This window comes from Candoia aspera, chromosome 2 (genome assembly GCF_035149785.1).
Source record: "Candoia aspera isolate rCanAsp1 chromosome 2, rCanAsp1.hap2, whole genome shotgun sequence".
NCBI classification, from domain to species: domain Eukaryota; kingdom Metazoa; phylum Chordata; class Lepidosauria; order Squamata; family Boidae; genus Candoia; species Candoia aspera.
The window spans coordinates 113,455,008-113,466,256 of record NC_086154.1 but is presented as its reverse complement, the minus strand read 5'-3'; the positions used below and the strand labels follow the sequence as shown (position 1 = coordinate 113,466,256).

Genomic DNA, 11,249 nt, shown 5'->3' with positions numbered 1-11,249 from the left:
TGAAAATAGCAGCTGTGTTTTTTCCAGTTAGCCCAGCAATCCTGATCAGCTCTAGTGCAGATGTAATTTCTTGCCCTGATTTTAGCAACATTAGTTGGTCCCCAAGATATTTTTTTAAAAAATCCATTATCAAAAGTTTTTTTTCCTCTTTGTGCCTTTTGCGCAGCCTCTGCCAAACCAGCCCCCAGAAGGAGGATCTGGACACATCTGCTGTTCCTCTCCCAGCTGCACTTCATGAAGACTTGCTGGTGGGGCCACGGGTTTCCGGCTATGACTGCTTTCTTCTTCAGGTTGCAGAGGAACAGCCAGAGCAAAGATGGGGTCCTTCATTCTACAGACAAACATGATATATGTAATATTAATGTACATGGCTACTTGTGAATTAGGTACTAAGTGCCTTGAACCAAACACACCAAGTAGAAGCTTACATTTTGAATTACTATGCAAAATATATTCCACTGTAGCAGGATCTGGACCACACCATCTTCCTTACAACTTTGTGTGACACATTCTGCCTCCAGATAAATCAAAAGTAAGTTATATTACCAAGGGCACTTGCCAGCTCATGACACTGAAACATTGGACACTGAACAAAAGTGACACTGAACAAGTTTGTTTCTCACTGACCTATCATAGGAAGGAATGGGAAGTCCCAGCTCATCCATCAACAACTTCATCACATCATCACATTTTCCATGAAGTTTTAGGGCTGCAAGATCATCCTTTGGTGTCCACTGCAAATACAATAGACTGAGGTTGTGCAAGACTCAAAGCTAAAATTTGGTTGGCTTTGGTTTTGGTTCAGTGTAGTGTGTAAGACCAGCCAATTGGGTAAATTCAGTAAATCATTGGTTAGCATGTTTTGTGAACAAACAGCCTGTGACTCAATGCTATTCATCAGATTCAGACAGACATAAGTCTTCATTTTTTTATTGCAAAAGGGCTGGTAACATATTTACCCCTTGTAAAAGAAATGGCACTTCAGCAGTTATTCAACTGGGAACAAAAACACCTGCTCTTTAGTCTGAATATATGGCATCTAATAAAATTTCTCTGAAAAGTGTTAAGTCAGAATACAATGGGAAGCTTTTGGAATACTAAGAGACATAATTAGCTCCCATTCCAAATCATCACTGCATTTCACTGGATAGAAATAGAGAAGCAAAGCCAGCATTTAAGAGGAAACAAGTGTCTGAAGGTTATCAAGACAGGACATACATTTATGAATACAGCTGAATGCTATTCAGGTTCTATTCACATTATGTTAGGATCCATTATCATGGAAATCTTACCCTAAAGAAACACAAAACTGAGTAAACTCTTGCTCCATTTAATTGACAAATCTCCAAAAGGCACAAGCATCCCTTCTGCTCAAGAACTGTTTATTCATTCTTGGTACAGTAGGAACAGAGTCTACGACCTTCTGCGTACATTGCTCTGTGGTTTCTTATCAAAAGCATACGAAAGCAAATGATGCCAGCACATGCATCTGTATATTATGCTCTACTCATAAACGGTAAGACTAAACTCACTTGCAGATTTACAATATAGAGTTTAGGGCGGTGTCTGGGTGGTTTGCTCATGCACCATAAATGTGGATACTTTTTCAAAACCTGTTGGGAAAAGGACAATAACACAAACATCTGTTAGTGCTAAAAGGTGAATGTAGCTTCTAGTTTTCAGATACATGACAACATGGTATGTCTAAATTCATATATGGAGACTGCCTCCAACGCATATTTGCAGACTTCCCAGAAAGTGAAAAGGAAGCTGGGGAGAGTAAGGACAATCATCTGCTAATGATCTCATTATTCCAAGATTCTGTGTTTCTAAGACATCTGCAGGACTTTTTTAGAAAAATTACTTCTGAATCGAGTAACATACATAGGTGCAGTATTGCAAGAACAGATGGACAACATGCAATCTTTTGTTAGAACCCAAATGTTTATATGTGCCCTATCTCAAATTCAAGGGGAAAATTATTTTAAAATCAGAATACCTGAAAAAAAAATTCTTACAAGTAGTGCCAGCTCCCACTATTACAGCTACAGCTAACAATGTAAGTCTATATAAGTTTATTTTAGAAGATATCCCATCTATCTATATACTACTAAAACTCTCATGTCTGTTTGTCTGTAACTTTTAACTGGGCAAAATGGTGCATCAGTTTTTGAACCAAGGTACCTCAAATGGGCTAATTTACAGAATGTGTCCAAAATCCAGGACCATGACTCCTGTGGAATTGAAATTTAGCAAATTTTATAAAACATTTTAGGACATAATAAAAAATGTCATAAAACATTTCCTGCGGTCAACTCCTGATGTTTGACTGTGTGATACAGTTCAATATGAATGACATGGGCTATTTCCAAGGCAGATACATCTCTGAATATCTCCCTGAATTTTTAAGAACTTTTCCAGTGAAGGTAGTACATTAGAAGCTCTGCCACTGTTGAAGGCATTGAAGAATCTGATAAGGAAATATCTCTGAAACGATGACCCAGTGGGTCATGGGTTGTCTAGTAATGTTTAACAGAGATTACCGATAGAAAAATGTGTAGAACTACAGCCTCAGTCAGTGAAAAACTAAAATACTTTCCAAGGTATCAGGAACTCTTCTCTTTAAATATGATACACCAAGGTGCATCATAATTAAAGGTGAGAAAGAAATTGAGAGAAAAAGCAGATCACAGTTACCTTGTGGACCTACTTAGCAAGTGCCAGGTGTTGAGATTCTTGTGAAGAACTTGGGATTCAAATCTGATATATCAGAATTCTCGATATATAGTCCCCACATATCTTGGGAAGGTATTGGGTTGGAGGAAAGTGATCTTAGGGTGATTTGGTACAGCTTTTATGTTCTTAAACATGAAAATCTCAAGTTCTATAACATATACAATAAATCATACCTGATATGTAAAAGATAGTAAGCTAAGCTTCGTAAAAATAATAAATTAGTGTACCATGAGACATTTATTAAAGTAGGCCATACCTACTTTAATTGGAGTTTTAACTACACAGGAGGAAATTCTTAAGAACTCCTTTCTGGTCTCGTATCGAACTATACAGTCTGCTCAAAATGTTTCAAGCAGAGCATGTTTATTTGATGCTCTTGGATACCCTCTTAAAGAAAAAAGGAGCAAAAGACCACAGAAAAACATACTAATACAAGAAAAAAACCAAGCCTGCACTTTTCTACAGGATTCACTAATTCTACTTTCTCAAACACACACAAGGGAAGAATTTGAGAATCTTCTTCTTGATTTCTTTTTAACAGTACCTGTTGCATGAAATTTTATTTCCAGGGAATAATAAATAGCAAACCATCAATTAAAGCATATTATTTTATATAGAAACTACTAAATTACTGTTTATTTTTTAATCCTGGGGGAAATAGTTTCTTTTCCTTTTCAGATTTGATTTCAGGAGCTTGATTCCTTGCTCATGTCCAGTTATTTCATAAACCTGTATTCATTAACTTTTAGCATATCTACTTAAATATACAGTATATCACTGATATAAGGAAAATGCTCAGCATATGATTTGACTGCTACTATACTACAAAGAATCTGCAAGGTTATATTGAGGGGATAATATGAAGGCAGCTATGTAATTTCATCTCAACAACTATTTTTGCAAGCTAAATCTTGAAAACTATAAACTAAAATCTCGATTAGTTAATCATTAATTTTCAGTATCTTTCAAAAAGCTTTCTCTATATAGCACAAAAGGATACACTATAAACCATAATACCATTGCAGTAATGTGCAAAGAAGATATTTCTTTCATTTTACCTTCAAGCTAGACCCCAAGCAAAGGATCACATCTGCTTTGCTAGCAGCTTCTGTTGCTGCCTCCCAGTTCAAGGGTTGCTGTAAAATACCCTTCTCCCCAAAGTGTACAATTGTATCTCTCAATTGTGCTCCACATTTATGGCATAATCTCCCAGTCTGGTGCCTGTGCAAGGCTGTGCGCTCTGTCACATCAAATACTCGCACATATTCACGATTGGGTATGCAAGATGTGCAAACCTAGTTTGGGATGGAATCATAAAATGTATTAGTATTTTTCTGCTACTGTAATGCACCAAAACCCACTTTCTCCAAGTACTAACTTCTATATACATGTTTCCATGCAGCTCAGACAGGGCTTCTCGAGGAAGTCCACTGCGCAAGTGAAGCCCATCACAGTTTTGAGACACTACATGCTTCACCTAAAAATAAAAGAAAATAGGATGAAAATAGAAACAGTATCATAGACAGTATGAAAAGACATTTTCTTCTTTTTCTTTGTTGTTGCTCAATCATATTCAAGGTACAATAGAAAAATTCTCATAATGCATAGAAAACTTTTTCTTCTTTTTCTCACTTCAGGTAGTCCTCAACTTACAATGGCAACTGGGACCAGAATTATGCAGTTGTAAAGTGTGACCGCATCGCTTAGCGATGGCAATCCTGGCAGTTCCAGTTGCCACTGTTAACTGAATCCCATGGTCATTAGGCAAGGCAACTTCCTGCCAGCTTCCCACAACCAAAGTCAGTGGGGAAGCTGGTAGGAAGTTGCAAGTCCCAGGCCTGCAGGCAGGTAAGTGGTTGCTGCCGAGTGGGGAAGGGAGTGAGGGTGCGCATGGGAGGGTGCACAAGAGGTTTGGGGAGGGTACACGTGGGTGCGAGGGGGTGTGCAAGATGCACTGTGTAGGTTGGGGAGGGTGCAAAGGGGTGCGGGAGTGGCTGGTGCTGTGCAAGCGCAGAGGGACTGGGAGGAGGGTCTGCGAGTAGGGGAGACTTACCCCAGAGACTTGCAACCTTCCCTGCCAGCTTCCCCATTTACTTTCTGGGGAAGCTGACAGGGAAGATTGCAAATGGCAATCACATGATTTCAGGGTGCTTTGCAACTGATCCTAAGTGCAAATGAGTTGCCAAGGACCCAGATCACAATCATGTGACCATGGGGGTGCTGGGATGGATGGAGCTCCAAGGACCGGTTGTAACCACCATTCATTCAGCGCTGTTGCAACTTCAAATGGTTGCTGAATGAAAAGTTGTAGGCTGGGGACTGCCTGTACTTGTTCTGTTGATTGGCAGGAGGCAGTATAATTGTTTTGAACTTATGAACTAGGTGATTAGAAGCAGCTTACAGACAGTGCTAAATACTGTATGGTTGCTTGATGAAGGCTAATCAATCCTCCCCGATCAAGTTTGAGCACCATGGCCCCTAACCTATTTCAGGTCTGAGAAATGGAAAATTTAATGACTATGCTAATTTGGATTCCCAGTACAAGAATATGAGATGCGAAATGTTGTTACATGAAGAATTTCAAGAAATAGGAACTAATTTTCTAAAAATAGATAAAGCTATTAGCACATGTCAAAATGAGTAAGTATTACCAAGGGAATGCAAGTACTGCTGGGCCAGGGCTGCCCTCCAAAAGTAAACAGGGCTACTGATTTTTAAATTCTATGGTCACAATACTTTAAAAAAAGTATTACTTTTTTTAAAGTATTGTGACCATAGAATTTATATTTATATATCACAAATACTTTGCAAAAAAAGCAAATAGGGGAGAGATGTAGAATGCTAGGAATGCTAGACCCTCTGCATATCAGTTTATATAGGTATAATAATAATTGCTTGGTTTTTAGGTTTAATAGGGTTAAGATTGTTGTAGTATTGTTAATTATAAAAGTAGACAATTTATATGTTTTTATAATTTGATTTTTATTATAGTGGACAGAAAAAGATAGAATAGTGGTAGGAAGGAAATAACTAAATAAATGTTGTTTTATGGGGGAGGGAAGTTGATTTAGAAATTTATCTTTATCTTTTTTATATAAGGGGAAGGAGCAATTGCATTAGTGATTTGTATATGTGCTAATGGAAAGATTTATAGAAATAATGTGATCTTGGTTTGATATAGAGTAAGGGATTGATTATGGAAATTGCTGTATATTCTTGCTGTTGAAAGTCAGAAGTCACTTCTTTATGTAATCTTCAAAATTCTTTTTTTCTTGTGTTTCACACGTTTTTAATTTTTCTTTTTTTCTTTTTGTAATTTTTTTCTTTTTGTAATTTTTTTATCTTTGTTTCAAACTTAATAAAGTTCTTTAAAAAAAAAGATTTAGACCAGTGTTTCTCAACCTTGGCAACTTTAAGATGTGTGGACTTCAATTCCCAGAACTCCCCAGCCAGAAAGCTAGTTGGAGAATTCTGAGAGTTGACTTCCACACATCTTAAAGCTGCCAAGGTTGAGAAATCCTGATTTAGACAGTGGCATCAACATATTCTATGTGTGTTCCCTTTTACAAAAGCATCTGGAAACAATATACCAAATGCAACAAACCTAAGAGACTGCTGTAAGAATATGGCCCCGGAAGTGCAGGACTGAATATCAAGGAGCTTACCAGTTTGTGCTTGTGCAAACAAGCAATGCTCATGTGGGTGAGTGTGGGCTCTGCTTCACTCAGATCGGTAGCCCTGATACATGGAAAGAAAAGAAGTGGGATAAGCAACAACCAGGATTCCAGTGTAACATAAGAAATGCTTCTGAACTGATTACCTGATACTTCTCCCTTTTTGCAGCATTGTCCACACCCCATTTGGACCTCTGTAATCAGGAATTGAAGCTGCCTACATTATAAGGGGTCACAAAGAAAAAGAAACTCCACTGGTTTCATTTCAAGAATACATTGTCTTGCCTGTGTATATAAGCATCTCTACCTATTACTTCCATGCCAACCCTTAAACCATCTGCTAAATTGCTTCTTTGTACCAAACATACTGCCATCACCCAAAGATCAAAACCATCCATAGTACATTTATCCACCAGCTCAACTTGCATCCCTTAAATGTTTACCCTGAACAAAAGAACGAACAATTTCCATTTTACTCTAAAGTTACAGCTATATAACTTGCTGCTTTGGCCAACCATTCTGAACGCAGAAGCTCAGCAGGGTCAGGTGCAGTGACCCTGGCAAGCCACTTTGATACTGTTTTGCTGGCTGGGGAATTCTGGGAGTTGAAGTCCACAGCGCTTAAAGTTGCCAAGGTTGAGAAACACTGCTCTAAGGACACCTAAACAGTCCATGCTGGTGACCAGTGTATTGCTTTGGAGTCCTACCTAGTCATGAGCACAATGAACAGGTCTTAGAAATCCTCATTCATAACAAAATCTAATCTTTTTAAATTTCTTAGAAAACGTATTGCAGAAAGAATAGTATTTTTTCCAAAAAGGTTAGGAAGAAAAATGAAAACCCTTTCTAATTTTTTCCATTGTTCCAGACCTTCACAACGCTAGTGTCGAGGTAATATCCAATATATTGTCAAATAAAAGCCATAACTTAAAATGCCAAAATGCTCACAAGTTGTGTTTTTACAGAAGATGTTGACCCAATTCTTTCAACTTACCTTGTTTGTCTTTGGGAGCCTTAAGGATTTTCAGCCCTCAAAACAATGCTGCTCTCACATGGCAAGCAAGATAAATAATTCAATTCTTAGAATCAGAATCTTTTGTTGCTGATGACTTTAGAAGGGACACTGATACAACCTTACCGTACTTATGCCAGCTCCTGTATATACAATAAGATGCTTAGCTCCTCGGACAACAGCAGAAAGCTTGCTGACTTTTCTGTTCAATTCGTCGGGTTCATCACACACCTAAATAGAGTAAGAATCCCATATTTTCCAAAATGATAAAATCCACACATTTCTGTACTTGCTTTTGTCCATTCTCCCCACTCCTTATAAGGAAGGTTATGAACTAAAGAGCAGTGCTGCAGAAGGATTACCTTTTAAGTCAATAAAGGGTTTAAAGAAACAGTTTCTGTTAAGCAGGGAAAAATGCAAGCAGTTTATCAAGAACAGGAAGATAACTAAGTGTATTTATTTGGAAGGCTTTTTGACACAATTTGTATTCTTCCAAGCACATGAAATGTGGATCAAAGCAGAGACTGGACTTTATAATATCAACAAGCCAAATTAGAAATTACATATTCTTGTGAGAAAGCACTTGCTCCCCTACCACATGCATATAAATCTACTTGGTACCTCAGTGAAACATGCAGGAACTATTCACTGACATATTTATCGCTACTATTTCTGCCTTTAACTATTATCTTTCTTCTTCAGAGTAGAAGAAAGAAAATTAATTGCCAAGAAAAGAGATACAGATAAACTACCAGTTCCTTTTCTGTAAATTTGACAGAAATCATACCTAGTTTTGTCTGTCAGCAAGGAAAACCACAAAATTCTCAACAAGCAAAATCAGTTCAACAGACAGTTGGGTTGTTTAAAGCTTATACAGAATAACCAAATTAGTTATAGAGAATTAGATCCAGATCTGCCCTTCTATAAACAGAAGGGCTTCAGTTCACAACTGGAACTAAAATCCAATGAAAACTTCTCCTGAAAGAAGCTACAGAAGTAACTTCCATTCTTTGTCTTTTATACACACTTAATTAATTAATTAATTAATTAACTCACTCACTCACTCACTAATGAACAGTCATCACCCTTGCTGCCTCCTTATCCTCATGAATAGCTTTTCAGATGCTAAACAAAACTTCAGATAGAATGAAAAAATGGCACAAATTGCGTTCTCTTTAACCATGAGCACAAACATCACACAGAGATTCATTCTTTGTGGCAAGTGCTGTTTATAATAAACACTTAAAGGTCAATTTACATGTGAAGCTTTTTGTATACCTGCATCTCAATAAATAGCTAATCATAAAAAGGAAAACATAAAATAAATTGGTAACAGTGGAAAAGGTATACAAGGAGATCCTTAACGAAAGAAATAATTTGATCAGAAGCTTTTAAGATGTCGAGAACCATTTGCATGTGAAGTTTTTCCTCACAAGTTTTGGACAGTATAAAAAGCTGTGCATATCTATTTGCAAGGAAAATTGGATAATTAAATATTTCTACTTTCTAAACTCAACTGAATGGGTACTAGTGGAATATAAATGCATTACTACTACTTTACAGCAGTAGTTAACTTTAATTTATATGAAAAGATAGTTATGTTATTTATCTCACCTCCCAAACAAAGAAGTCTTACCGATGTGACAGATTTATTGTGCCACATGCTTTTTCCCCTAACTAAAATACTCTCCAGCCATTCTTGAATAGATGGAAAGATAAACCTGCATGAAATTTACTGTCCCCATTACCAATCCCTATCTTGCATCTAAAGATCAGAATTGTGCAGGCGATGGTTTTCCTCATGACACTCCACAGAAGTGAAAAACTGACTTTGAAGAAGCAGAATAGAAAGAGTATTGACATCTTTGAACTTTCATGTTGGAGAAGACTCCTGAGAATACCACGGACAGCAAAGGAAACAAATAAATGGATCATCAAGCAAATCAACCCAGAGGCACAAATGGCCAGGCTGAAATTATCATACTTTGGACACATTATGCAAAGATCTCATTCTCTGCAGAAGTCTATAATGCCAGGAAAGGTGGAAGGAAAATGAAGAGGTCAACCAGCCGCAAGGTGGAAGGAGTCAGTTACACTGGTGATGGGGGTTTTTTAATTGTATGGCATAGCAGTTCAGTGTTCATGCTGCTTTTTCTTGCTGGGAAATCCTTGTGAGGTCCAGCAGCCAGATGTGTAGACTATTAAGCCGTGACAAGACACACTGCCCGGGGTGCACCACGAGAAGGCTAGTCTACATTGCACCAAGTTGGGCTGAGAGTGTGTGACTGGCCCAAGGACATCCAGCCGGTTTTCATGCCTAAGGTGGGACAAGAACTCACTCCTGGTTTCTAGCCCAGCGCCTTAACCACTAGACCAAAGTGGCTCTTGTGGTGATGGGTGAACCATTGGAAGACCTGAAGCACCAGACTGGGGACAGATCCTCCTGGAGAAAATCTATTTATGTAGTCGCTAAGAGTAGACACTGACTTGAGGGCACCTAATCAATCGTGCATATATCCAGTCACTGCCAATCACCTGACTGCATCTCAATAGATGACAAAGCTTAGTCGATTTTACACACCTTGAAGCAGGTCTTGGACCTGGAAAAAAGAATTTAACGCTGGTCCAGCTAAGGCCACTTAACTCTATCAAACTTATGAGCTGAGGATGAGATGAAGAAAATATCATAGGCAGAAAAAATATCGCCAGAGCACGTCTGAGCCGTACGAGTGAGAAAAACCCCTCAGGCAGTGAACCCATCAGTGCACTGACAGCACAGCTAAAAACGTACCTACCTCCTCTAGCCGGCGCCGCAGCCTCTCCCGCTTCTTGCGAAGTCGCTCCAGGTCCCGCACCATCTCTTGACACCCAGACAGAAGCATCGCCTCGTCGGCGCTCCGCTCAGCCGCGGGCTTGCGCAGGATCCGGGACACCTGGGGTCGAACGAAGAAACAGCGAAAGGGAAGGGGCGTGTTGCCAGGCAAGCCCGCGGCCGCACCGTGAGAAGCACCGCCCTCCCCGATCTCCGGCAACCCCGCAGTACCTGCCTCCGTCGCTCCCGCTGCTCTTCTTGCCGGAGGAATTCAGCGCGAGCCGCCGCTTTCCGCTCCGACCGACTCAAACTTCGACCGGCCGCCATCCCCTCGGTAGTTTCCGGGTTCCTATCGGCCGAAGCGAAGGATTCGGATACTTCCGCTTCCGGCCGCTCGAAAGGGATGACGCTCAGCAGCAACTGCTTGCTGCCCTGGGGATGCAAATGATGCTCGCTGCCGCTGCCAGGCTCTTCGTTCCAAGATAGAAGCCTAGGACGCAGCCCTAACAGCTACTTCCGATTGGGCTCTGCCTTCCAATGTATAAGAGAAGGGCCTTTCAACGTACAGATGCAACAGGAAAAAACGTCGACGCTCTACCGCCATTTCTATTACCTCCATAGAGAATAGGGCCGGATTGCTGCTCACTCCTTGCTGGGGAAAATGCGCTCTCTTTCGGATTGGGGGTTTAAAAACGACGCTGGCGCGCACTGTGCGGTGATTGGGATGTTCTGTTCGCACCTTCTCCGAGACCTCGGAGTTGGAATGTGGTGGCCGCGTGTGAAATGCTAGCGCGCGAACTCTGGTGCTGCTTTGCCGCATTAAACCAAATTCCATTACGCGCAACGCAATCTCGTTTCAAGCGCAAGGTGTTCCGTAACGCCGCTTACCTTGGTCACCTTATTCCCGCAACCACAGGCTACTGTCTGCTGCTGAACGTTGCATAGGAATATAGCGGGAGACAGGTGGTTGTTTATTCGTTTAGTCGCTTCCGACTCTTCGTGACTTCATGGACCA

General features: G+C 40.0%; 1 protein-coding gene across 1 annotated transcript; it reads right to left on the bottom strand.

The window, feature by feature from the left end:
* Positions 1-120: 120 nt before the first annotated feature.
* SIRT7 (sirtuin 7) lies at positions 121-10,626 on the bottom strand. Its single transcript, XM_063293287.1, has 10 exons — positions 10,466-10,626; positions 10,218-10,355; positions 7,549-7,653; positions 6,557-6,627; positions 6,402-6,474; positions 4,115-4,213; positions 3,795-4,031; positions 1,533-1,613; positions 628-734; positions 121-331 (listed from the first exon to the last, which is right to left on the bottom strand). Exons 1-10 carry the CDS (start codon positions 10,559-10,561, stop codon positions 130-132), a joined length of 1,209 nt encoding a protein of 402 aa, XP_063149357.1. The 5' UTR covers positions 10,562-10,626; the 3' UTR covers positions 121-129.
* Between the last annotated feature and the right edge of the window lie 623 nt (positions 10,627-11,249).